The following is a 25,934-nucleotide window of genomic DNA, read 5'->3' on the forward strand; positions in this document are numbered from 1 at the left end:
AACTCCGCCATCTACAATGCTAGATGGTCGATGGTTTTCGATATTTCGGTTGTGTGGTTACTTTAATTTATTGACAAAAATGTAACACTTCTATTTTAAATTGACTATGTTTTTACAACCGGAATGATACCTGTTTTATCCAAGTTAAGTTATTTGTGTACATATTGAAGGTGTTTTTATTCAAGTAAGAACTCGTTGACGCGAAAAGCGAAAATGTCTTCGAAGAGGTATTTAATTGTTTTTACTTCGTGTTTTTTAAACTGCCAGAACTTCGCCAACTCACGGATGGAAGTTATTTGTAGCTAGAAGGAATCGGCCCCTTGATCTTTAGCATGTTTCTCTTGTTATATGAAACAATTGCACCGTATTGATTCTTTGTTTCTTTGTTAACCTGTATTATCAATTTCGCCACATTATTATGGAACTTATAGTTGCCTTCGATTTTTTTAATAAAATTTAGATACATTAAATCTTGGAAACCTTATCGATATCTTTTATAATAGGAAGAGTCAGTTGTTTATTATATTTGTGTCTAAATGTTACTATAAAATAATCATTACTATGTAGCATGGTACTTGCCACAAAAATATCTTGTTCAATATATTTGCTATCCTATAAGAACAAGTACACTTGATATAATATTGCCTTCTTGTGTTACTATATGCATTGTACAGCCAGAGACATTACCATGTATCTGATTTCAAATTTGTTACGATTTATTTTTTTAGTGAATTAAAAAAGTTGTCAGAGGAAAGTTTAACAAGACAACCAGAAGAAGTGTTTGACATAATATGCAAATTAGGAGAGGGGTAAGTTGACAAATATATAAGAAAAATGTTATATGAGTTTTAAAAAAAAATCGTTTTACCAGTAACAATATATTTGAATAATTTATTCTTTCTTATGTAGATCCTATGGATCAGTTTACAAAGCATTGCACAAAGAAAGTGGGCAGGTACTTGCTATTAAACAAGTGCCTGTTGATACAGATTTACAAGAAATTATAAAAGAAATTTCCATCATGCAACAATGTGATTCTCCATATGTTGTTAAATATTATGGAAGCTACTTTAAGAACACTGATTTATGGGTAACCTCAAGCACTGTCGTGATAAATAGTTATGCTTCTGTATTTATATTTACATTGATAAGAGTAATAATTTTACAGATTGTGATGGAATATTGTGGAGCTGGATCTGTTAGCGATATTATGAGGTTAAGGAAGAAGACTCTCCAAGAAGATGAAATAGCAACAATACTCAGTGATACCTTAAAGGGTTTAGAGTATCTTCATTTGAGAAGAAAGATACATAGAGATATTAAAGCAGGAAATATCTTGCTCAATAATGAAGGACATGCGAAACTAGCAGATTTTGGTGTAGCAGGACAGTTAACCGTAAGTCTCCTAACATGAGTTTTATTTTAATAAGGATTTCTTAATTGGAAAAATTAATTTTGAAAAATTCTTTTAGGATACAATGGCAAAACGTAATACAGTCATAGGAACTCCATTCTGGATGGCTCCAGAAGTAATACAAGAAATTGGATACGATTGTGTCGCAGATATATGGTCACTTGGTATAACTGCTTTAGAAATGGCAGAAGGCAAGCCACCATATGGTGACATACATCCAATGAGAGCAATATTTATGATACCGACTAAACCACCACCTAGCTTTAGAGAACCCGACCAATGGAGTCCTGAATTTATTGATTTTGTCAGTGGGTGCCTTGTTAAAAATCCAGAAGAACGAGCTACTGCAACCGAGCTTTTGAATCATGAATTTATAGGTAACGTCCAGTGAGACATTTAGTGTACTAAAGTTACTTCATTTTTTTTTCAATATTCGTTAAAAATCATATTGTTTTATTCCAGGTAATTCCAAACAACCGAGTATTCTGAGTCAAATGATCGCAGACGCTCATGAAATACGAGAAAAACAGAGCGCACATCGAGCTCATGTTATCAACAATGTGGCAATAAAAAATCAAAACCAAACAGAAGACTCGGTATTCAATTAAAGTTAAATTGATTGTAAATGAAATTAAATATGTTTTAATATCCATAATAAATATTTAATATCTATTATTAGGACGAAGAAGACTGTAGTGGGACAATGAAACCTCTACCTGAAGATACAGGCACTTTAGTACCAAGTCATGATCTTCCAGATACAGGAACTCTTGTTTCTGCAATGTTGGACTTGGGAACAATGGTCATTAATAGTGACACAGATACTGAAGCAACTATGAAACGTTAGTAAAAATAATGTTTTACTATAATACAAAATTTAGGGAATGGAATATCTAATATATAATAATTTGTTTATAGGTCACAATACAGGATCAGTTGAATCTGGAAAAAAATATCGACCATTATTTTTAGATCATTTCGACAAAAAGGAAGCACCTGAAATAGGAAAGGTAAGAGTAATACATTTTAAGTGTGTATGTAACTGTAAAACGTGCACGAAATTGATTTGTTAATTTTTAGGGTAATGGGCAAATACTTGGAGCACATAATCCAGATAATGAAAGTAAATTAGAATTACGAAGCCCAACAGAATCTCAAAGGTTTCAAAGTCATTTACAATTACAGCTTAATCAGATTTCTCATCCTGTACAAGAACAACCTCATAATAACATATCCAAGTTCCAAAATGTTTTCGCGGAACGCGATTTCGACTTTGTAAGTAATGAACACTTATAAATTTTCAATTAGAGACACTTAAAACTAGTTTATGAAGATTTTCAGTACTATGCATATTTCTTTTAACTTAAAATCAATCGACGTAATGCCACTTTAGGCATCATATATAAAAAACTTGAATATAGATAAACAACCATATCCTGCAGCTGAAGTTTCTCTCATACGAGGAACTACAGCAACGAATGGCTAATCTGGATGCAGAAATGGAGCGAGAAATTGATGAACTTAGAAGAAGGTACCAAACAAAGAGACAACCAATTCTTGACGCTATGGATACCAAGCGGAAACGTCAGCAGAACTTCTAACAGTTTGGTTAATTTTTTTATGCAAATAGGTGTGATGACGATAGATAAAGGGTGTACAGTTGTATAAATGAATAGATTTTATTCGTCTCGTGCTTAGTTTCATCAAAGAGAGGAACATTGACTTTCTGAATACATGTTTAGGTAACGAAAAGAGTAACAGCAATTTAAAATATTTTCTTCTCTTTCTAAGTCAATGCTCTTCCTCTTTGCGAATTAAGAACGAATAACTAATACTAGCCAATAGCCTCACGTCACCAATGTAAATTATTTTACATGATTTAGGTGAACAATCATTATACTTAATTTTGTATCATTACGTTTACCTATCTATTGTTAAATATGCTACTCTTATAGAAATATTATGGAATCTCCTCAGCATTCTTTAGAAACTAAAGCAAAAAAAAAAAAGAAATCGAATGCAATGGGAGTGGAAGAATTAGTATGCCATATTTGCAATTTTTTGTTGAGAAAGAAATCAGTGAGATGTCCACGTGAAATTGATATTCGGTTTTCGTCTTACGCTAGTCACCTATTATGCCATTTATTTTATCCATAATATTACATTAACAAATATCATCACTCATACGAAATACATGCATGGAGATCATCCTGAAAATATATTTATATAATCTTGTGCGCTAATGTCTCGTTTACTTGCGAAGCAATTTCTGATAAGTGAGCAAAGTTTAGAAGGTATTAAAGAATTTACTCCTTTTTTTACTGCCATAGATATTATTACGTGTTTACCCACAAATATTAACATTAGGTTATAGAACAATTCGTTCTTACGTCAAATGACTTAGTTTTAAAGTTTTGTAAACGGAAATCGCTAATTGTTTGGTAGTGTTTTATACCATGCAAGATTAAAAATGAGAGTGCTAACATCTCAAAGTCAAACATATATGACGAATGAACTTACTGAAATTAGTCTTCCGTATTAGAAAGTATTTCAGTATTTCACTAATTCGTTAAATCAGTATTTAAATTGTTGAGAATAATCATCACAAAGCAATGGCAAGATTTATATTTTAGATTTATATACATTTGTATTTTATTGAAATGCATAATTTTTTTTCTTTTCTTTTTTAAATAATTTTCATATGTAAGATTTTCAAATATGTTATCATTGTGTTTCCTATAAAAATTTCAATGAATGTTGATATAGGTCGTCATGCCAGGGGAATAGTAACGCATGTATGTACTATTGAGAATGCTACAACATAGTGGAGTAATTCTTTGCTGACGTTGGGCTATTTTAAAAGTAGCAGTAATAGATTTATAATACTTAAATGCTATAGCCAGAACTGACTTTTCTGTTTATTTAGAAAGTAACAATACAGAATAACAACATATTTTTGATATAGAAAATATGCACATTACAATCTAAGGAGATTCGAATATTAATTATTAAATCCAGTCTTTATATGGCCCTACCATGACACAATATTATCATTACAGTAGCGTTGGGTTCCACTGTTAACATGAAGAGCAGATAAATAAGTTATAATCTAAAAAAGTAATATTTCTACTGTTTGATGAAAAAGTAGAGCGCAGCATTCACTGCGGCATGCGACTCCATCAACATATATACGTTAATAATGTAACACAAACGAATAAATTTTATTCCTGCAGAATTACGCATTCGATAGAACTCAAATATGTTTGATCACTTCAGAGTTCAAGCATGTTCCCAATTCTGTGGAACACCATCATAAGGGAGCAGACTTCGAAATTGGCCTTGTTTCATGTTTAGCCATTCATATGAGACATAGGTTTTTACATATTTAATTTTACCAATAATAAAATTTTGTGCATATTGCGATTTAATTAAATTTTCTTTTTATATTTATCAGATACATTCATTACTTTGTCAAATAAGATGTAAGTACATCATGTAAAAATTTATACTTTCTTTTTTTATAACTCATTCACTTTCTACAAATGCACCTTTCATATTTACACTTACGTTATTATAAAGAGTTAAATTATTAATGAACTTAATTATAATAAATAAAAATTATATAGTCATTGCCTACATTATTATAATTTTTTTTACACTGAATTCAAAATTTGACATTATATTTTTATTATTAATAACATTTATACAAAAAAATTGTTATACATTTTCGAACGTTTAAATTCTGTAGTTTTTATGTACTTTTTTAACATTAAAGATTACAGAACTTTTTCAAAATTAATACCAGCAAAATTGTTATGACATTAGTATGTAAGCAAAAAATTTGCTCTTTTGCACTTGATGTGAGAATTTTATAAATTTATATCACTTGGTTACACGTCAGCAAAAATATATTAATATGATTTGAAAAGTTTTACAAAACTATTTAAATATTTATAAGGCATACCCTGTGTCGTCATATTATTTTCATATATTTATAAGTCATCATCACCAATCATATTAAATGCATTATTTTCCTTAATATCACATTCAGATATATGTTTTCTTTGAATTTTATCATTTGCACTATCCTTAACGTTATTGGACTTTTTTATTCTTACTGCTGAAAATCTGTCTGCAAGTTTTTTCATAATTGGTTCTGACTTAGCAGATTGTTTGATACAATGATTCTAAAAAGACAATATCATATAATGATAAATTCATACACTATAAAAGAAAGTGTGCGTATAATTAAAATTACGCACTTTTTTAATTTCTTCAGTTTGTTCATCAGAACCTGATCCCATTATGATACTTTGTCCATCTCTCATAATATATGTCCAAGATTTTCCTGATACATCCTACAAATAAATTCTCAAATATTTAATACAGAAAAATATTTTATTTTATTTAACAATTAATAATAGTTATTTATTAACTTGGATCCTGCTACCACCAGCACTCTTTAGGAGTAATTCATCAATCATAGCTTGCAAGCATACAGACATTAAAATAGCTTGTTCCGAAGTAATTGTAATCCATTGTAATTGATTCTTAGCTAGTAAGTATTCAAAAGACAACTCCAAGCTAAAGTCATCATTTTCTTCGCACCTCTCAAGCCCCTAAGATATGGATGGAAAAAATAAATTCACATAATAACACTAAAGAAAATATGTTTTCTTATTATAATTACTTGCATTTTGTACAGTTGTTACTCGCCAACAACGCATTCGAGAAACTTTAAAAACTTCTTCATGTTGTTCTCCATCAGATAATGTACGTAAATTTAATTCATTTCTACCTATAGCAACTAATACTTTTGAATCTGATTGAGGATAATCGCAAAAGCATGGAGCAAACTGAATATAACCATAATACTTTAAAGTATGTACTATATCCAGATACTACAATAATAATATTTAAAATACATGAATATATAAAAATGATAGAATTATAGAAACCATAAATCTTAATCAAAAATAGATTGGCATAATAAATAATAGACAATATTTTTGTTAGTTTTAGATAATTTAACATATAATCAACAGGCAATTTGTTTTAAAATTTATCAAAAAACCAATCTATTTTCGACTTCGTATTGCAGTATATATTGCAACATACTTCTTTTTTGTTCTCTTGGTTTTGTAAAATGGTAAGACGATCTTTTAATTCATCTGTGACTGAAATCCACCCCCTTTGAATTTCTGCAACTACTTGAATGTACAATAAATTCATTGCTACTGTATTATTCATTAGTTCAAGATCATATCCCACATCCCAGTAATTTTTTCCAAGTACCACCCTACTACCTATGGTGTGTATGTGTTTGATTGTTATAAAAGGAGATTCAAAATCTTGTAATTTTCTTAACACTAAAAATATAATGTAAGAAGGAAGATTACAAATTATACAGAATAGTAATGTATGAATTAGTACTAGAAAATTACACTTACAATACACACTATTGCCTTCATCTTGAGCAACAATGAACAATGCAAAATACAAATAATATTGTTCTGGTAATTTAAGATGTTTATAGACTTTCTATTAAACAAATAATTCAAATTAATTTGTAATTAATTTCAGACATTGTAAATATTCATTAAATAAGAATTACCTTTAAAACAATTCCAGAGTAATCACCTGAAGAAACATTTATTGTGATCTTAGAGCCATTCATAAGGAAAATATCCATGAATTCATTATTGGATAATCCACCTATAGTTTCTTGCTGGGCATTTAATAAAAATGCATTTAACATTCCTGAATTGTTAACCACTGCATTTTGTCCAATTGATTGAATATATTTTTCCAAAGATAGACGACGTTCTTCTTGTTGATTTATTGTTAAAGGAAAAAACTTTTTTGGTGGAAATGACAACAGAGGTATATCTAGATCCTTTGTTATTTGTTCATGAAGATTGTGCAGCTGTTTATATCTCACAGTACAGTGAAATAATCCATTTATATGAATATTATAGCCCTACAAATTTGAATGAAATAAATTAAATTTATACTAATATATTGTAATATATGCATATTTTACAACAGAAATAGTTACCACATATGTATTACCAGCTGTATCAATAAATTCTTGTGTATCTGGTATAGAAAAATGCATTTTTCTTAATTAATGTATCAATGCTTTATATTTTTTAGATAATTAAGAAAATACATTATATATATAATGTTGCAATACAGCTAATTTATAATAACTAACTAATCTCTCTTCTATGAATATATACAAATACTATTTAATAAAATCAACATATGTAAAAATATATTTCAAAAGTATAAAAATATTTATATAAAAGACTCCATATTATACACAATTAAAGTAATTGTGTCTAAAAATGCATATGTACACGCTCTTGTAAAAGTTGCTCCATCTGAAAAATATTACAATAATGAATAATAAATAAAATGACCGAACAAGGACTTAAATATTTTTAGATATTTCGTAACTGTTATAACTTATGACAAAGAGCTAAAATTGTTGCTTGTTTAAAAAATTAACTCTATTACTTTTTTTTATCTTCTTAATTATTTATTTATGTTTTAAGCTTTCATTTTAATGAAGCATGTAACAAATATTGTGATACACATAAACGTATATGTAATGTTGTGTTTAAATGTGTGTATATGTGTATGTATATGATGTGTACCAAATGAAACTTACCAGGCATTAAAATATTTAATAATTGATGATTGACATATTTAATAATTGACACATGCAACATTATTTTATTTATACATTATAATTAAATATAATTATGCCAATACTTAATTACACAAAATACTTACGTATGGTCAAATTATCTCATTGTCATATTCATTGACAATAGGCGTACTTATTTCACACCCACTCATTAACTATGTTTCGTGCGATTAAATCTGACGCATTTTTCCTGCTTACGTTAATGCAAACGTATACTAACGCGCAGATGAATACAATTTCTTAAAACTGAAGTTCCATTACAAAAATATACTCGATGGTATTGAAATTAAAGATTTACATTTCAGTGTTACCGAGTTTTAAATATAATTATGAAATACAAGATTTTAAAAACATATCATATCATTTTATTCTTTTCATGTTTTAAAACACGTTTAATTTCTCCTCATTCCCAACATTTCGTTTTGTAATCTTGTGGGCGCCACAGCGCCCGTTTAACAGTTTCTATTTTTAAACGTTGAATGGTACATACATACTTAGATTCGATACTCGTTTGAAAATTCCAATTTATTCCAAACTTTTGATTTAGCAAATAAAAATTTCTATACACTTTTACATACTCGCCTAGAATTTACAGTAAACATATATAATATCTCATTTAATAATTATACACAGTTAATTCCTTTTTCCACGAAAAATATTCATTATATGAAATTACTAACCATTACAGAGATTACTTACGAATAGTAATGTTTAAATCTTGTAAAATTTATTACATTTATGCAACATGAGCATGCAATATAAAAAGTTGTATCACTTGATATTTTATATCATACCTGAAACTTACAATATTGCAATATGTTTATAAATGATTTCATTCTGGAATGATTCGTTACTTCCGGTTAATCTCGAACGATATATCGATCTGTATACGATGTATCGTACGTGAGCAGAGTTTCTTTCCGATAAAAGGCTCGCGCTGAAACGTCAAGTATGATAGGTTTTCTTAATATCTATTTTAATCGTAGCCATAGAAAAATATTGTGAGAAAGTAGGAGGTTTATTAAATTCTTCAATCTTCATTGTATTAACAAATTCTTATATGATCGGTATTTCTTTATTATTATCATATTGAACAACATTGACATTATGTATGTAGCTAATCAAAGATAATGTTCGTATTTTTCTTTTGTTGTTAATGTAAAGTTATACTGTATTAGGTTAAAATTGTTTATTCTGTAATTGAAAAAATATGTTATTTCTGTTGCCAAAAAAGAAGTATCACAATTTCTCCTACATAATTTAGTATAAACATTTTGTATAACCTATAAACATGGTTATGTTCTTCAGTAAGTTACAGAATTTGTGTATTATATCAGGTAATATTTTATAAATAAATACAATTGAAGTATCTCGAATGTAATAAATAAACATCCTACTTTCTTCTTTGTATACTTGAAAGTAAATAATTATATCTACAATAATGACAATTAGTTTTTAAACTATTTCATAATTTTCAGGATGTTGATGCCAAAAAAGAACCGCGTAGCAATTTACGAATATCTTTTCAAAGAGGGTGTCATGGTTGCAAAGAAAGATTATCATGCACCAAAGCATCCAGAACTAGAAACTATTCCAAATCTTCAAGTTATTAAAGCTATGCAGGTAATCATATGTGACCCAACATTATCATTTAGATTGTTCCATTAATATATTATTTTATTCAAATTGGATTGCTTTTAATTTCCTGTTACAGTCTTTAAAGTCTAGGGGATATGTCAAAGAACAGTTTGCTTGGAGACATTTTTATTGGTATCTGACAAATGATGGCATTGAATTTCTACGTGGATACCTTCATTTACCCCCTGAAATTGTACCTTCTACCTTGAAGAGACAAACCAGGTCAGAAACTACAAGGCCACGACCAGCAGCTGCTACAAGAAGCGAAACATCTAGGCCAACAGAAGATCGTGCTGGGTATAGACGGGGACCTGGAGGTCCAGCAGGTCCTGGTGACAAGAAGGCCGATGTTGGTGCAGGCACGGGTGATGTTGAATTCCGTGGTGGTTTTGGTTTTGGTCGTGGCAAACCACAATAATATTTTAATGTAAAAAAAATAAATCTTTGATAATCTAATGATACTGTTACTCAATTATCCTTGCTATGCCCATAGACATTAATTTAATACATACAAATATAAAATAACATTGTATATTAACTACATAGAAAACAAACATGTTAACTAAAGTAATTCTTTACTTTATTTTCTATTACATTATAAAAGTGTACATTTAATTACAAATTGTACAGTTATTAGTTTCTAATATGTAAAACTATAAGTGGAAGCAAATAGTAGGCAATCGATGTTTACAATGATAAACTATAGAAATCAGAATTTTTCTGCAGGTAAATGTATTATTTTTGACAAGACACACGCATGGAACTGGAAACATCACAGATACATATTTGTGCTAAAGCAAAAGCTTTAAATAAAAGGTTTTTAAAACTACACTTCTTTCTTACTAATGTGTCCTCTTGCTTGAATTACAGCAGTAATTGATATATTAGCAGTACAATGTAGGCTTCTTTTTTGCAATTATTAAAAGCTAAAACTTTTCAACAGTCACAATGAAATGTTAACACCTACACTAGATGGAAAAATGTATTAAAAGCACAGCATACATCATATTTTATTTATATTTAAATATTAATCTTTCATATATGCAGAATTTTCAAATAATTTCAAGTTATATTTCAATTTCCACTACCATCTATGCTCAATAAAATAAATATATATTTATTTTACGAACAAGTCAAAAGTAATCATTTGCAAATTCTACATATGTTTGATATTTTTAATTTAATACATATTAAAATGAATCACTTAGACTTTATGCTTTAGCAGAATACTTATTTCTACTGCTTATCATATTTAATCAATGAATTGCAATGTTCAATATATTCTTTATGTATGCATACTTTAATATAACAATTTCACAATTTTAATGTTTCTTTAATAAGGTTATTAGTTGTACTGCTGATTTTAATTTAAATTCAATTGCATTGGCTGTTATCGTACATGACAAACACTATTTAATTACTGAATTTTTTCACACAAAAATTTATTCAAATAAAGCGTTCAGCAAAGAAAATCTTATTTTTTAAATTATACAATTTACGAATGATTAAACAATTCTAATTTGAAAATAATTTTATGTACATTGTAAGAAGATTAGACAATAAAATTAATCTAAATGGAATTAAATTTAGTTATATATACAAAGATGATATATTGTAATTATTCTGTAATCTTGAATTGTCATGACCTTACACACAATTTTTTCAGTGTCACGCAAAATTTTGTTATAACCTATCAATTTTGTATTCTTGTATATACTGTATGTATAAATATGTGTGTTTATATATACACACACATACATATAATGCATATATTGCAAGAACTATAAGAACTATATTTAAAACTATAAAAAAATAACATTTATATACATTTACTAATACATATATATACACAGAAATATCAAAATATGTATATATATATATATTTATATATATAACAGTTCATTAATGGGTTATTCATCAAAGAATTAATTTTGACATATTCTTCTAAAAGAGAAATAAAAGCAATGACAATTGTAGAACCTAAGAGCATCATCCTAACAATTTTAACTATTGTTGCATCTCACTGTATCACAATTTGTACTCCAAAGGAGGCAATTACCAATACCGTTGTAACAAATTAGGAAAACTGCGGCAAGAAATACTACACTACAGATGGTGCATGGTTTTCGTTCTAGGAAGAATCCGATTAGATAAAGTGCCATGAACATGACATGTGTTTGTAGTAATGTTGGATTTACTGGCTTTGGTATCAGCAGCACTGGAATCAACCACTGTAGGCAATACATCTTCTCCTGTTTTGTTGTCAAAGATGTATTTACGACTCCGTCAGTCTAGCTCTCTCATTAATCACAGAACCTCTCTGAAAGGGAAGAATGTATAATATTTTTCTTTTCATATACATGTAAATTCAGTACACACTATTATACCACCTTAGATACCTTATTTGGAAGCACTATAATTCTCTCGAAACATTTTGTTTCTGGAAATTATAATGATTTAACGGTAGATATTCATGCTAACGCAAATATCGCCCCTCTAAATTTTTACAAATACCATTACACACATCCATGAATTAAATAGAAATATATAGACACGTATTCTCATTAGTAAATACCAATATTCGTTTCATAAAGACAACCCTTAAATTGCCGTTAGAATTAAAAAAATCAATCGAAAAATAATTTTTCAATCAGATTTATTTCTTCTTTTCCTATATAATATACTTTTCACTTTATTTTTAATGTTTATATTTTAATAATTTAATTTATTTATATAAATGTTTGAACTCCAATGGGAAAAGCAATGAACAACCCCTAAATAGAAAATACTAGAATATGGATATTTTATTTTGTTCTAGAAAAATTAAGATTGTACAAATATTAACTATAATTATCAATTACTATGTTAAATTTTATAGAATTATCTGAAATCCAAGATGGTTATTAAAATTATATTTGAAATATAATTATATTTTATAAATAAAATTACAAATGCTTTTCACGAGAGAGCGCCACATTACTTACATCGAACTTTGGCGCAAAATAAGACAATACTGTTTCGACAAAGTGAATTCAAATTGTATATTTAGGCAATTAGTATCTTTTTATAACAAATGTGATATCATATTATCATACAATTAAATAATACAATATTTTTAATCACATATCGTGCATATGTTCATTATGTATCGAAACAACCAAATAAAAGGTTTCAAATCTGTTTTAAAATGCCAGCAATCGACGAGCAGCAAGTCCAAGGAGAATTTTAAAGATATTGATAAATCCTCAGAAAATTCAGATCAAAATTCTCATAGAAGTACTAAGAGAATTCTTAATTTATTTAACAAACCAGCTCAAAATTGTACTGAAGAAATACATGAAAGAAATGATTCGATTAAAATGGATGAAAACAATGCGCTTGATAAAGAAAGTACATCTTCCATGATTAATAGTAATAGAATGTATGCATTTAAATATTTTATTTGTAGTAGTAGCGATTCAATAAAATTATGAACTACTTTTTTTCTTATTTAGCGTTTTTAATGTAGTAATGGGTAAAAAATCTACAAGAAAACATAAAAAGTGGGAAGATGATGGGACTTTGGAAGTTACAGGAAAACATGCAATTCTAAAGGTAATATATATATAAATATTATACATCAATATACTACAATTTTTGTACAATGAAATTAACTATTACATTGAATAGGATTCAGAAGGTAATGTTATTCAGAGGGCAGTGGTTAATCCAGAAACTCTTGTGGAAGGATTTAGAATGTATATTGTTAATAAAGAAATCGAGGTAAAAAAAAATAATTTATACAACTAATTCATACATAAAATAAATTTATAAATATTTACAGATTGTTGATAGAGCAATATCTAGTCAATTATTGTCAAGTGAATCACTCAAAGAATTAATGCCAGAACCACCTCGAAAAAAGCTGAAAACTTCAATTTCCAATCCATGTCTTCCTTTTGAGTCTTTAAAAAAAGGTTTAACGTAAATAAAAATAACAAAAATCCATTTTGAAATCAATGTGCATAATACATAGAAAATATTAATTTTTATATTATATTGAAGGGCTCAAATTAACAAACAATCCTCTGGTAATGCCTTCTTTGAATAGCTTGAACAATTGGATAAGAAATGATATGCTAGAAAAAGAGGAAGAAGTATCTGTAGATGCTTGTCTAGTAAATGTACTTAGACCACATCAACGTTATGGTATTGTATTTTTATATGAATGTATCATGGGTTTGAAAGTATCTAATTACTCTGGTGCAATTTTGGCTGATGAAATGGGTCTTGGTAAAACACTACAATGCATTACAATTATTTGGACACTATTGAAAAAGGGACCATATGGAAAGCCAGTATTGAAATATGTATTAATAATAACTCCCAGTAGTCTCTGTAATAATTGGAATAAAGAATTTGGACATTGGTTGGGTTCTCATAGAATATTTCCATATGTTGTAAATGCTAAAAATAAGTTGAAAAATTTCAAAAAACAATCAAAAAATTCAGTAATGATTATTAGTTATGATATGCTTATAAGATATCAAGATGATCTGGAGCAAATAGCTTTTGACTTAATTGTATGTGATGAAGGTCATCGATTAAAAAATAATGATATAAAAGCAGCAAAGGTAGGGCTTTTAATTTTAATTATAAAAGTAATAATGAGTTTAAAAAACATTTCTTTTCTAGATATTAAGCAACATGAATTGTAAAAAAAGAATTCTCTTAAGTGGAACTCCTATACAAAATGATTTACAAGAATTTTTTGCCTTAATTGACTTTGTAAATCCTGGTATATTGGGTAGTAGCTACGAATTTAAAAATTATTATGAAAATCCTATTGTAGCATCACAATGTCCTCATGCACCCAACAGTGTTGTAATTCTGGGAACAGAAAGAGCTAGTGAACTGAATGAAAAAACTAAATATTTTGTCTTACGACGCACACAAGACACAATTAATAAATATTTACCATCTAAGCATGAGCTAATCGTATTTTGCCGCTTGTCAGACGAACAAGAACATTTGTATTCACAGGTTACAGATGCTTGGTTTAATAAAACTGTACTACCAAATAACAGTATTCCACATCTAACAGTAATAACAATTCTCAAAAAGATCTGTAATCATCCTGACTTATTTTATAATGAAAAGAATGATTTTACGAATGTAAACAAAATTTTCTATGCTAAGGATTGTAAAAGTACTTCAAGAAATACATATTGCGGAAAAATTTCAGTTGTACAGACGTTTATAAGAAATTTAAAAGAGACAGATGAAAAATTAGTATTAATTTCATACTATACACAAACGCTCAATTTATTAGAAACTATTTGTACCACAGAAAATGTACAATTTCTCAGATTAGATGGTTCTACACCAAGTAGCTCAAGATCCAAAATCATTGAACAATTCAATTCAAAAAATGATAACAGTAGTCAGTATACGCAACAGAACATTTAGTTTAACATTTAATTCATACAGTATGACTAATTTTTATATAATTGTTATAGAGATATTTTTATTAAGTGCAAAAGCTGGTGGAGTTGGATTGAATCTGCCTGGTGCATCTAGACTTATATTGTTTGATTCAGACTGGAATCCAGCATCTGATTCTCAAGCTATGGCAAGAATCTGGAGAGATGGTCAAAAAAGAGATGTGTATATATATCGGTCTGAACACTCTAATAAATTTTTATTAAATATTGATATAAATTGTTTTCTAAAATAATCTAAACGAATTCTAGATTACTAACAACAGGTACTATTGAAGAAAAGATCTTTCAGAGACAAGTTAGTAAAGCAGGTTTAACCGAAACTGTAGTAGATCTAAATTACTTTGCTTCTCTAAAATTGTCCATGAATGAATTAAAGGTTTGTCTTTTATACACGTTTGTAACATTCAATAATCAAAAACAATGTTGGTTAATAGTCATTGTGATACTTTTAGGACTTGTTTACATTAACAATAGATACGAATTGTTTAACACACGATTTAATTAAATGTTCTTGCAATGGTTACAAAGGAGTACATAAAAAATTAGAAAAATCGGACGACGAAAACGGACGAGAACATCAATTCTTTTTGGAAAATGAAACACAGCAACAAAGTTTAACAATAAATCAACTTTCAGACTGGGAACACTATCAAAAACCAATTGCAGATAAACTAATGCAAGTAAGAATAATTGAATCCTAAACATTATAACTTAATTTTGATAATTAATTTCATTCTTTTTTTAGGAAATTATGTTATCAGAAATATCTAATAACATAACATTCTTATTTAAAAATTCCATTTTAAATAAAACAGCTTGATATTTATTTACTATGTGAAAATAATGTATTTTATAACAATTTTTATACAAGTATTTATAATATATTTAATATCAATGTATCATTGCCATTTCAACTCCTATTACTTCAAATAGAAATTGGAAATAATTTTAAATTTTGCTTTTATGGAATTTCATATTTGTAAATCTCTCTATAAAATCAGAAGATTGGACACATTTTACAATTTCAACAGATTCTTGTGTATTAACATCCAATAAAATTTTTTCATTCCATCTCTTAACTAAACGCTTGGTTGCCAATACAGACTGAAACAAAATATTACTTGTTCTTGAATATCTCCATGACTATTCCACATAAAATAGCTTTAATGAAAACATACCTCTATCGAAAGCATAGACACTGTTTTTAAATATGTCCAAACATTGTCTAAGTCTTTCTGTTCATATACTTCACTAATTAAACCATAGTGTTTAGCTTCAATAGCATTCATTTTGTAGCCTAAATATAACATATCGCCAGCCTAAAAAAAATAACTATCAAAATTATAAACTAATAACAAATAATAGCATTAAATTACTATAAACACCTTGGAATGTCCAAATATTTTAGGAAATGTATATGTAGAACATCCTTCTGCAACAAGACCCAAACTAGTAAATGGTGTGTGGAAAGAAGCCTGTGATGTTACAGATATAATTAATTACAGTGTAATAAATATAATTAAGTACTAGTTTACTCAGTAACAAAAAAATTACATTATGTGATGCATATACCATATCAAATAATGGCAGCATTGTTACTGCAATTCCAATTGCAGAACCATTTACAATAGCTACTAAAAGCTTAGGATAGGTAATTAAAATGTCCACAAAATTTCTGAAAAATTATTTTAAATGAAATTAATAGTCAAGTACAAAAATTGATATCTAAATATATTGAATAGTATATTGTATAAATACTTACTTGTAAATAGACACTTTACTTTCAATATCTACAGAATCTTTGATTGAATCCATTGTTAAAGAAACAAAATCATTTCCACTACTAAAATAGTCTCCAATACCCGTTAAAACTACCATGTGTATGTTATTATCCTGAATAGATTCATGTAAGATTTGTGACAATTTTGCATACATCTATCGAATAAAAATATATTAGAATTTTTCAAATGTTTTAAATTTATCTATATTTTTACATTAATATTTTCTGTACAGTATATAAAATATTCTCAAGCTTGTAAAAAAGCATTTGAAAAAGTTTGTTCATGAGACATTGTTATACTGTTAGTCTCATGCATTCCAACCTGCAAATTAATGTTTTATACAAACTGTAATTACTTACAGATACATCAATAGCATTTTTTTTTTCTGGTCGATTTAACACGATTTTTTGAATTCCATTTTCCATAAAATATAAAATATTAGATGAATTTTTAGTTTCCATTATATGAAATAATGATGTATGGCATTTGCTTACTTGACAGAAAATAAGTTACATGTAGATAAACTATTATCTTCGAAAGTATAAAAATTTATACATTATTCAAAACAATATTACCATTATTATTAGCGGTATTTAGAAAAAATACACTTTATTATTCGAAGTTCACTATTTGGTAATCAATTACAATAGTATTTTAACAATTAAAGTTTAACTATTATTTGAAGTTCAAGAATCTTTTTTTAAACCTTTAATTATAATTACTATTGAATTATCAACAATTTGTGGAGCATGAATCGTCTGGAACTGATAACAAAAAATTTATTCATATAACATGATCTTTTACAATAAATTAAGAACAGGGGTAAATAATGAAGGTACAAAATATTCATAATCTTAAAAATATTTAATACTACCTTGTGTTCTCCATTATTCTTCACAAAGCAGTAAACCACTTGATTGAACTTATAATTCTTGAAATATACTTCACACATATCATTTACAATAATATTAAGGAATTAACTATTCTGTGATAGTAATGCTAGCAAATCACAGCCACTATAATTTTTTATTGGAAAAGTTAAATAAAAGGCAAAAAATAATGATTTTACTCTGATAATAAATGCTAATGTAGGGAAATCGATCATATGATTTCAATAGTTGTATAACAATATACCTTTATATAAAATAGCGAACAAAGAGAAATGTTCACATAGTAAGCATGGTTTGTCGTGTTTCAATAATATAATTAAATGGTACAAATGATTATCTTTATGTTGTATTATGTACCTAGTATTGCTTTTCAGTTAAATACTTGATTAATAAATAATGATAAACGTGATTGTTCTTATTTATAATAGTACCATTTGAGTAAACCTAAAATAAGTACTGTAAGGATAGTACTTTTGTACTTATACATGTATCAATGTTATCATGCCTGATGTACACATCTTTTGCAATTAGTGTTTGCAAATACATATGTAGTTTGCTAAAAATGATTGAATTTGTTGATTTCAAAACTATATTTTGTAACCACAGATTACATGGCCATGTTACTGTCTCCTAGACAACATTTCTACAAAAGTCATTGTTTCATAAATAGTAATGTTTGTACATTATATATATAAATTATATAAAATGGAAATATTATAAAGAATATCTAAATGCTTATAATTATCCAAATATATAAATTAAGATTTTCATTTATATTGTTATGGACGTCTTTTACAAAATAAAACTAAACTAACAAAAATTATTACATATATTATAAAATGAAAATTTTATTTAATAATGATTTGAAAGTATAATCTTTTTCTACTAAATTCCTCTTAATTTGAATTTAATCGTGATTTGTTTACACAAATAAATTTAATGTAATCAAAATTTTATGAAAAATGTTCTTTTCAAATGCTATTACCGGTATAGTAAAACATTTAGAATTAGAGCAAGAAATGCTGATGACTATCAATGTGCATTGTAAAATTAGAGTTTGGAAATATTATGGTAACAACTTTGGTATCTTAAAACAACAAAAAATCAAGTGAACAAACATAAATGACAAGAGATTAAAAATAAATATTTACTACAAGTAATATTTCATTACTAGTACTGTTTGAATATTTTTAGGATTTTAAACATTTTCATCTACTGCTGTCTTTACTTTTTCACCAAGCACTAGACTTAAGTAGCAGTAAAGTTTGGAAGTAATTAATTTAATAAAGAACAATAAAGTAATAAGGTTAACGCTTTAAACATTATTATGTTTAATAAAATTATTACGGCTTCAAAACTTTTTCGATGAATTTCTTCATGTCACGCATTTCCTGTGAATGCAATAATTATTATCAAACATTTATAAATAATTTAGAATTTAATTTTTTTCTTATTATTTATTTAAATCATCCATTCAACTTTTAGAAATAGTAGAATAATCATAATGTATAAAATAAGTTTTTTACTAATGTTCGTGGATTAAATTTTGTAACTTCAACTATATTTTGTTAACAATTCTGATCTACTATAAATCATAAAATGTATAAAAGTACACATACATTCTTACCTCATCACAAGATGCATGCATCATTCCTCTATACGTTTTAAATTCTGCTTGCGTCATGAATTGCTTGAGATAGGATGCTGTCATTTGGCCCCATCTGTATGGTACTATTGGATCACAGTTACCATGACATTGTAGCAATGGAGTGTTTCTATTTCCTATTGCTTCCTAAGAAATATGTAATATTATAAACACTACAGTATTATTTTGTATTATATTTCTTATTTAATACATACAGCAGGAAATTTTTGATGCAAAGGAAGCCAACACGATAAAGCTATAACACCAGCTAAAGGTTCTGGAAATGTAAAAGCACTATATATAGCAAGAGCACCACCCTGACTAAAACCACCAAGAACAATGCGCTTTGTAGGTATCCCTGCTGCAACTTCTTCTGCAATTAAAGAGTGTACCATTCCTGCAGCTTTGCGTATACCCTCTTCATCTTCAACTCCACTTGGGTCCAAAGTTCTTAAGTCAAACCTACATTCATTAATGCATAAATCTATTTTTAATATTGTTACATATATTTCTATTCGTACTTTAATATCAATGAACAATATACCTCAATTTGTTGTATATAGTTATTTAATTCACTCACCAAGAAGGCATTCTAAATCCAGCGTTTAATGTCACTGGCATTGTTGGTCTATAATAAAATAGAATTATATATTAATTTTTCTCATTCTATTTGTTTATATTTAATTATTTTTTTATTAAAAGTATACATACGCTGTAGGACAAATAACTTTAATATGAGGTAATCGTACTGCACTCATGGAACTAGCCCAGCCATGTCTATACAAGTAAATAGAATTCATATAGATATACATTACAGAATTACATTATTACTATTGTATTATATAATACATTACGTCGTACCCTGTATCACCCAATCCATGGAAAAATATGAGCTGTAACAACATGCAATAAAATTTTATTGTATAAAATCAATAAAATTGTCTAAATACATAATATTATTTATCTTTATTTCTTTAAATATTTTCACACATAGTGAAATATTCATTGCTTTAAAAAACCATTTTTATTATCAAGACCTTTCAACTTTAAAAGATATTAAAAATATTCAATATAAAGCAGAAAATTGGAATAAAAAAAATATAGTTCGGACATTTGAAGTTTATATGAAAATGTTATGTCAAGAATAATTAACTTATGGATAATTAAGATTTGCGCTAAGTATAACCAAAAAGAAGGTTTATTGAAAAATATACCATTTTCTACTTACTGTCGCTGTGTGCCTAGCCGTAGCTGCAATCACCACAGGGCTCATCGATGTCATTATTCGTCGTGTTTTTGGACGGGCTGCGAAATAAAGGATAAACTGTATAACAATTTGGTAAAAATTGTCAATATAGAATGGCAGAAGATCTTGTCACCGCTTAAAATTCCCCAAAGTGAACAGATGGGGGATAGACGGAAGTTATGCGCATGCTTTATGAGATGATTTTCAAATGAAAACTATCATATTGCACAAACCTGTGGAATTGCCCATCATCGATATAATAATTGCAAAATATTTTATTGTCATAAAAGATTCATGGAGTTACATAAAATAGCGAAATTTATTTATAACAAATCAATTAACTGCCCGACAATGTAAAAAATTGATTATAAATTTAATATTCACACAATGATGTTCGTCAGGGAATACGCATTTCCAAGAAGCGATGCAATTCTCAATTTAAATGTCTTTTCATTATGTAAACATTTGCTTTTACGAAACTTTTAGAATTTTTGGAATTTTCAAGTCAGATACAAATGGCAATGTGCTAACAATTTCAAAATTTTCGACATTTTTTAAATCCACTAAACAGTCGTATGTATTTTAAATTTAAATGACTAGTTTCAATCAGGAAAAGTGATCGTTGTCAGAATGTTCATTGATTTTATTTATCCTGTGAATGTCTAAAGAGATCAATGATTAAAACAATATGCTTTGAATTGTAAATTTCCAAAGATATGCAAATCTTTGAATTTTCGTATTTCAATTAAAGAAGGTCGGAGGAAGGATATGCACAGAGCGCCATCGTGCAATGTATCGACCAATCAGAAGCAAAGAGACTCGTTCAGTCGAGTCTGCGACGTATACATTTCGGAATGCAAGCAGTAGCCCAGTGAAAAGATGGTGCTCTGAATGGTCGAGACATTCGCTCCGTGGTCGTTCCTAGCCGATGAACCGTGGTTGCCAGCCATATTGTTTTACCGCAGTGTTTGTTTTGGTGCAGCCTGGTCGAAGTACGAAGAAATCCGCGGAGATCGGCACGAAGGAAGTCAGAACAGCTAGAGTGCATTTAAAGAAACTATTCAGGCGGTGCGCGTACACGGTGGTTTTGCTGTATTTTTCGGCATAATCATCGTTGCTCGCGGGCTAAGCCCATAATTATCTGTGGGTGTCAGTCGTGAACCAGGACGGTGAACGGTAGAAATGGCCTGCGCCACTCTAAAGAGATCTTTGGAGTTCGACCCGGTGCATAGTCATGGACGTCCTAGTAAACGACGAAGATGCGTACCAATGTGTGTTTCCCCCGGTACATCGACGCAAGCCAATTCTAGGCCACAGAATCCCTCGCCTTTCGGCGAAGTAACCCATAAACTGACGCCTGGTAATTAAGTATAAGCTACGGCCATTTTCCTTTTTATTGTATCTTTTATTTTTCCCCCCGTTTCTTTCTATTTCCTTGCCACAATGTGACAGAGAGAAGGGATCGGTAGGAGGCCGTTCCAGCGATTTAAAACTTGATTTCATGACGTTTAGAAAGAGGAGAGGGGAAAGGGTAGGGCGTTTTGGAGGGGGAGACGCGTAAATCATATGGTAATGTAGTAACGGACATCGGGAAATTAACCACCCTCTTCTCCTTATTTATATACAATTGTTTTACACATTATTTGAAAATTTATTTTAACTTTTAGAAATTATTTGTAATTCTATTTTTTTGAAAAATTACTATTTGTTACCGAATAGTTATCATGTTTTTGAATTCTATGAAACATAAATTAAAAACAAAAACTGCTGCATATATTTCCAATACTTTGCATTATTGTTCTCAACATTTCTTCAAATTTATATTATCAAAGATAAATATGCTTAATCATTCAATAACAATTATTTTTCACAACATTAATACTACCTATTAGTTTATAAATATTAGATTTTATTCATTGTAGATGCTTGAAATAAATATTGTAAATTCAATGATATCTTTAACTTCAATATTATTAAACTAATTAGGTTGAATAGACTTAGTAGATATATCTATTACTATTAGTTTTAAACATTGTGTCAATCGAATGTTACACTTATGTGATTTATGTGAACAAGATTCTTTGAAAGGTTAATATAAAACATGTAATCTTCTAAATAGATACAGTATCTTAAATAAAAATATTATTTATATACAGAGAAAATGGCTGCCAATATAAGAGAAGAAATTCGGAGACTGCACCGACGCAAACAATTGCATTTTAGTCCTCAAAACAATAGTGGTGATTCTTCAGATATGGAAGGTCCTGCTAGCCCTTCTAGTCCATCTGCGTGTGGTTCAAATTCATGTAGTTATAATCCTAGTGGAAAGGAGAAACCCTTATTTACATTCAAACAGGTACATATAATATATATTATTTAGGAGATATAATTTGTAGCAACAACAGTGTCAAATCTAATTAAATAATTTATTATTTCAAAGGTTGGTTTGATTTGCGAGCGAATGCTCAAGGAACAAGAAACACAGATTCGAGAAGAATATGATCAGATTCTAAATATGAAACTCTCTGAGCAGTATGATGCTTTTGTTAAATTTACGTATGATCAGATACAGAAGAGATTTGAATCTGCAGCTGCGCCAAGTTGTAAGTAATGTTTAGAGTTTATAGAAGTATTCTTTATTATATTTCCAAATACGTGTTATTTAAAAACATTTTATATTTTAGATCTATCCTAAAACAAGATTCTTATTTATAAGGACATGTTTCTGTGAAGAATATTAGGTGAGATATATATATATATCCAAACTTTTATTATTTCAACTGTGTAAAACAAGTGTTCAGTTCCTTAATGAATCTACTAAAATTTTCTGTTGATCCTTTCTTTTATAATTATAGATTTCTACTGTGTGAGACAAATTTTGCTTGAAGTTTAAGTCGAGGTATGCAGCACCACCTCGTTCGAGAAAACGCCTTTAAAAAAATTCATACTATGATTTAGTTTAAAAAAATAAAAAAAGAAAACGTGTCTGGTAAAAAATGAAAAAAAATTAGTAATGTAAGTTTAGTAGGTTTGCAGCAACAGCAATGATACTACAAAAATCTACAGTGTATACTATTGAATTTACATGAACTAACAATATTTGTACTGGCTGATGTTAGAAATGCGCTGGTATCAGGGAACTGTACTGTAATTGTAGTTATGTACAAATATTAATACATACAGAAGTTAGACACAGTGCATAACTATGCTTAAAGTCAGTAGCTACAAAATTTCTTTGGCTTGCACAGGGCTCTGTAATGTCACATAATTAATTCAAATTAGGTAAATGTTTATTTCTTGCACATTATAACTGAGAACGTAACGAATTATAAAGTAAGAATACAAACAATTTTTTATTGATTTAATGGTACATTGTATTAGATATTGCTCAATTACATGCAATAACAAATACTCTTGTAATTCAAACATGGAAGAATGTGCATCGAAGTCTTTCGCAAAAAGTACTGTCCATATGAAAAGAGATATAAAACTATATATCGGGGAAAGTTGTTTTTATGAAGTTTTAATTATATATTATTTCTAGAAAATATAACATGAATATAATCTAAATATTTAGAAAACTTTATTTTTACGGTCATGATATGAAATGTTTGTTTTATTTTATGTATGATTTATTGCATGTAAAAATTACCATTGTGAGCAACATTCCCCAAAAATGGATGTGTTCGAACTTAATAACATACATAATTTATAGAATTAAAGTATCAAAAATGCTTTAAGTAGATATGAAAAATTACTTTTTTTTTTATAAAGATGAAAGAGATGATTCTTAAAATCTCAAAAATATTATTTCATGATGTATCATTTATTTGTCATAAAAAGTTACATTTATTTGAATTTGCTTATGTATTGCAAAAAATTTTATTAGAAAAATGGTCCCATTTAAAATACAAATGTGAAAATTTGTAAAGAGGTCGAAGTAACATATAGTCTGTAGCATTGTACGAACATATTGTCAAAAATGAGTATTTGAAATAAAGATTTCATAAAATTTGGCAAATATTTCTGTTCCCTGGTAGCAACGACTTTCTGTAGCATAATAAAACACTGAATAATGAATATATTATATCTATACTTTAACTGTGCCTATTATTAGACATATTTATCGCGATAATTCTAGTATATATTACTTACTGATATTGATCTTAAAATTTTTTAGTTTATAATCATTCGTTTCTATATCGTATATCATTTTCTTGCGCTGATTCTGGCTTTTCCATCCTTTTTTTTTTACTTAAAAAAATAAAAAAAAATATCCAATGATAAACTACAATTAATGTGAATGAGGTTTTCTTGGTTGCTGCATGCATTTTTTGTTGTTGTGGCATGAAATTTATTCATATCAAGAAAGCATTGAGCACCAAGAAACATTTATCTGAAGGAGTCAGCACGTTACAAATTTGTGTTACTACTATCTAAGAAGTATATATCGAAAAAATAATTGTTTCTTCATCTGTGAAATTACATTTTGAAGAGGGGCATTAACAATTGCCTTATTCATTCAGAAAAAAGGTGTCTTTCAGTTACCAGAACGATTTGGGAACACAATACTAAATAGTGTTCGCACAATAGTGTGTACATGATATACCAAGTGTTTACAGATTACTGAATGTGAAAAGAGAAAGGAATACAAGTGGTTTTAGTTATTAATGATAAGAAATACCTACTTGAGAAACGATAGATATTGTTTACCATTAAGAAAAATTTGTGAAAAAATATACCGAAGTAATTCCTCAATTATTCAGGGGATTTAATTTCAATTAAAATACCTCCATATTATATTATGTAAGCACTTATTATCGAAATAAATACAAGTCTAAGACTGATAAAGTGTATTTTTTTATTTTAGCCTCTGAATAGTTGCATGTACATATAAACAAAATATTTCTATTTAGAAATCTAATTAATTTGAGTATTCTATAATTTTAGTAACTTTTGTGAATATTTACAAAATATTGTTCCATGCACTAAACCAAACATTAAACAAACTCTTGCACTACTTTTAAATTTTATCACCTTCCCGGTTGAAAGTGCATGAGCTACTGAGTGAGTTCTCTGCAATGCACGTAACAAAAATCTTACATGTGTGTTCTAATCTCAT

At 28.2% G+C, this 25,934-nt stretch overlaps 8 protein-coding genes across 13 annotated transcripts; 4 read left to right on the top strand and 4 right to left on the bottom strand.

Moving 5' to 3' along the window:
* The first annotated feature begins 11 nt into the window (after positions 1-11).
* On the top strand, positions 12-4,862 carry Hpo (serine/threonine-protein kinase hippo). Of its 3 annotated transcripts, none has more exons than XM_076322755.1 (10): positions 12-227; positions 729-809; positions 910-1,396; positions 1,473-1,791; positions 1,877-2,010; positions 2,094-2,256; positions 2,333-2,424; positions 2,495-2,689; positions 2,836-3,017; positions 4,474-4,862. In XM_076322755.1, the coding sequence occupies exons 1-9, from the start codon at positions 214-216 to the stop codon at positions 3,013-3,015; spliced, it is 1,665 nt and encodes a 554-aa protein (XP_076178870.1). In that variant the 5' UTR covers positions 12-213; the 3' UTR covers positions 3,016-3,017; positions 4,474-4,862. The 3 variants fall into 3 exon arrangements, with proteins under 3 accessions (XP_076178870.1, XP_076178880.1, XP_076178889.1); XM_076322765.1 differs by having other exon boundaries at positions 13-227; positions 910-1,090; positions 1,169-1,396; positions 2,836-4,862; XM_076322774.1 differs by having other exon boundaries at positions 13-227; positions 910-1,090; positions 1,169-1,396; positions 2,857-4,862.
* On the bottom strand, positions 4,315-8,948 carry Snx17 (sorting nexin 17). The gene is made up of 10 exons (XM_076322786.1): positions 8,810-8,948; positions 8,216-8,711; positions 7,473-7,800; positions 7,029-7,394; positions 6,865-6,955; positions 6,533-6,783; positions 6,109-6,315; positions 5,851-6,033; positions 5,677-5,772; positions 4,315-5,601 (listed from the first exon to the last, which is right to left on the bottom strand). The coding sequence occupies exons 3-10, from the start codon at positions 7,530-7,532 to the stop codon at positions 5,407-5,409; spliced, it is 1,449 nt and encodes a 482-aa protein (XP_076178901.1). The 5' UTR covers positions 7,533-7,800; positions 8,216-8,711; positions 8,810-8,948; the 3' UTR covers positions 4,315-5,406.
* Positions 8,948-10,223, top strand: LOC143152549 (small ribosomal subunit protein eS10). Its single transcript, XM_076322838.1, has 3 exons — positions 8,948-9,078; positions 9,608-9,752; positions 9,844-10,223. The coding sequence occupies exons 2-3, from the start codon at positions 9,609-9,611 to the stop codon at positions 10,183-10,185; spliced, it is 486 nt and encodes a 161-aa protein (XP_076178953.1). The 5' UTR covers positions 8,948-9,078; position 9,608; the 3' UTR covers positions 10,186-10,223.
* A 1,352-nt stretch (positions 10,224-11,575) lies between these two features.
* Positions 11,576-12,289, bottom strand: Bc10 (BLCAP apoptosis inducing factor bc10). Of its 2 annotated transcripts, none has more exons than XM_076314594.1 (2): positions 12,158-12,287; positions 11,576-12,087 (listed from the first exon to the last, which is right to left on the bottom strand). In XM_076314594.1, the coding sequence occupies exon 2, from the start codon at positions 12,011-12,013 to the stop codon at positions 11,771-11,773; it is 243 nt and encodes an 80-aa protein (XP_076170709.1). In that variant the 5' UTR covers positions 12,014-12,087; positions 12,158-12,287; the 3' UTR covers positions 11,576-11,770. The 2 variants fall into 2 exon arrangements, with proteins under 2 accessions (XP_076170709.1, XP_076170700.1); XM_076314585.1 differs by having other exon boundaries at positions 11,581-12,087; positions 12,167-12,289.
* Positions 12,290-12,910: 621 nt separating this feature from the next.
* Positions 12,911-16,121, top strand: LOC143144055 (DNA repair and recombination protein RAD54B). Its single transcript, XM_076306060.1, has 10 exons — positions 12,911-13,188; positions 13,262-13,361; positions 13,437-13,529; positions 13,591-13,723; positions 13,812-14,380; positions 14,442-15,189; positions 15,266-15,425; positions 15,500-15,626; positions 15,703-15,930; positions 15,996-16,121. The coding sequence occupies exons 1-10, from the start codon at positions 12,911-12,913 to the stop codon at positions 16,068-16,070; spliced, it is 2,511 nt and encodes an 836-aa protein (XP_076162175.1). The 3' UTR covers positions 16,071-16,121.
* LOC143144062 (enoyl-CoA delta isomerase 3, peroxisomal) lies at positions 16,061-17,544 on the bottom strand. Of its 2 annotated transcripts, none has more exons than XM_076306082.1 (6): positions 17,391-17,544; positions 17,013-17,185; positions 16,823-16,925; positions 16,636-16,725; positions 16,429-16,569; positions 16,061-16,354 (listed from the first exon to the last, which is right to left on the bottom strand). In XM_076306082.1, exons 1-6 carry the CDS (start codon positions 17,490-17,492, stop codon positions 16,199-16,201), a joined length of 765 nt encoding a protein of 254 aa, XP_076162197.1. In that variant the 5' UTR covers positions 17,493-17,544; the 3' UTR covers positions 16,061-16,198. The 2 variants fall into 2 exon arrangements, with proteins under 2 accessions (XP_076162197.1, XP_076162188.1); XM_076306073.1 differs by having other exon boundaries at positions 16,805-16,925.
* Positions 17,545-17,785: 241 nt separating this feature from the next.
* Apt1 (Acyl-protein thioesterase 1) lies at positions 17,786-20,962 on the bottom strand. 2 transcript variants are annotated; one of them, XM_076327723.1, is made up of 7 exons: positions 20,795-20,962; positions 20,428-20,459; positions 20,278-20,343; positions 20,147-20,194; positions 19,782-20,028; positions 19,549-19,713; positions 17,786-19,312 (listed from the first exon to the last, which is right to left on the bottom strand). In XM_076327723.1, the coding sequence occupies exons 1-7, from the start codon at positions 20,846-20,848 to the stop codon at positions 19,265-19,267; spliced, it is 660 nt and encodes a 219-aa protein (XP_076183838.1). In that variant the 5' UTR covers positions 20,849-20,962; the 3' UTR covers positions 17,786-19,264. The 2 variants fall into 2 exon arrangements, with proteins under 2 accessions (XP_076183838.1, XP_076183844.1); XM_076327729.1 differs by having other exon boundaries at positions 19,541-19,713.
* A 682-nt stretch (positions 20,963-21,644) lies between these two features.
* Positions 21,645-25,679, top strand: Akirin (akirin). Its single transcript, XM_076307483.1, has 5 exons — positions 21,645-22,172; positions 22,969-23,168; positions 23,253-23,415; positions 23,497-23,553; positions 23,668-25,679. The coding sequence occupies exons 1-4, from the start codon at positions 21,995-21,997 to the stop codon at positions 23,505-23,507; spliced, it is 552 nt and encodes a 183-aa protein (XP_076163598.1). The 5' UTR covers positions 21,645-21,994; the 3' UTR covers positions 23,508-23,553; positions 23,668-25,679.
* Positions 25,680-25,934: the final 255 nt, after the last annotated feature.

The sequence above is a fragment of the Ptiloglossa arizonensis genome, chromosome 1 (genome assembly GCF_051014685.1).
Source record: "Ptiloglossa arizonensis isolate GNS036 chromosome 1, iyPtiAriz1_principal, whole genome shotgun sequence".
Lineage (NCBI taxonomy): Eukaryota > Metazoa > Arthropoda > Insecta > Hymenoptera > Colletidae > Ptiloglossa > Ptiloglossa arizonensis.

Excerpts from the sequence above, each read along its gene's own strand:
- Snx17 (XM_076322786.1), bottom strand. The coding sequence starts at position 7,532 with ATGCATTTTTCTATACCAGATACACAAGAATTTATTGATACAGCTGGT. Across the intron at positions 6,034-6,108 it reads GAGTAACAACTGTACAAAAT|GGGCTTGAGAGGTGCGAAGA; the intron begins GCAAGTAATTAT and ends TCCATATCTTAG. Across the intron at positions 5,602-5,676 it reads AAACTGAAGAAATTAAAAAA|AATCATTGTATCAAACAATC; the intron begins GTGCGTAATTTT and ends TTGTCTTTTTAG.
- LOC143144055 (XM_076306060.1), top strand. The coding sequence starts at position 12,911 with ATGTATCGAAACAACCAAATAAAAGGTTTCAAATCTGTTTTAAAATGC. Across the intron at positions 13,189-13,261 it reads ATGATTAATAGTAATAGAAT|CGTTTTTAATGTAGTAATGG; the intron begins GTATGCATTTAA and ends TTTCTTATTTAG. Across the intron at positions 15,931-15,995 it reads TTGCAGATAAACTAATGCAA|GAAATTATGTTATCAGAAAT; the intron begins GTAAGAATAATT and ends TTCTTTTTTTAG.
- LOC143152549 (XM_076322838.1), top strand. The coding sequence starts at position 9,609 with ATGTTGATGCCAAAAAAGAACCGCGTAGCAATTTACGAATATCTTTTC. Across the intron at positions 9,753-9,843 it reads AAGTTATTAAAGCTATGCAG|TCTTTAAAGTCTAGGGGATA; the intron begins GTAATCATATGT and ends TTCCTGTTACAG.
- Bc10 (XM_076314594.1), bottom strand. The coding sequence starts at position 12,013 with ATGTATTGCCTACAGTGGTTGATTCCAGTGCTGCTGATACCAAAGCCA.
- Hpo (XM_076322755.1), top strand. Across the intron at positions 810-909 it reads ATATGCAAATTAGGAGAGGG|ATCCTATGGATCAGTTTACA; the intron begins GTAAGTTGACAA and ends TTTCTTATGTAG. Across the intron at positions 2,690-2,835 it reads CGGAACGCGATTTCGACTTT|ATAAACAACCATATCCTGCA; the intron begins GTAAGTAATGAA and ends ACTTGAATATAG.
- LOC143144062 (XM_076306073.1), bottom strand. The coding sequence starts at position 17,492 with ATGGAAACTAAAAATTCATCTAATATTTTATATTTTATGGAAAATGGA. Across the intron at positions 16,726-16,804 it reads TGGTATATGCATCACATAAT|GCTTCTTTCCACACACCATT; the intron begins GTAATTTTTTTG and ends GTAACATCACAG. Across the intron at positions 16,355-16,428 it reads TGTCTATGCTTTCGATAGAG|TCTGTATTGGCAACCAAGCG; the intron begins GTATGTTTTCAT and ends ATTTTGTTTCAG.
- Apt1 (XM_076327723.1), bottom strand. The coding sequence starts at position 20,848 with ATGACATCGATGAGCCCTGTGGTGATTGCAGCTACGGCTAGGCACACA. Across the intron at positions 20,344-20,427 it reads CATGGATTGGGTGATACAGG|ACATGGCTGGGCTAGTTCCA; the intron begins GTACGACGTAAT and ends TTACTTGTATAG. Across the intron at positions 20,195-20,277 it reads AAAGTTATTTGTCCTACAGC|ACCAACAATGCCAGTGACAT; the intron begins GTATGTATACTT and ends ATTTTATTATAG.
- Akirin (XM_076307483.1), top strand. The coding sequence starts at position 21,995 with ATGGCCTGCGCCACTCTAAAGAGATCTTTGGAGTTCGACCCGGTGCAT. Across the intron at positions 22,173-22,968 it reads AACCCATAAACTGACGCCTG|AGAAAATGGCTGCCAATATA; the intron begins GTAATTAAGTAT and ends ATTTATATACAG. Across the intron at positions 23,169-23,252 it reads CCTTATTTACATTCAAACAG|GTTGGTTTGATTTGCGAGCG; the intron begins GTACATATAATA and ends ATTATTTCAAAG.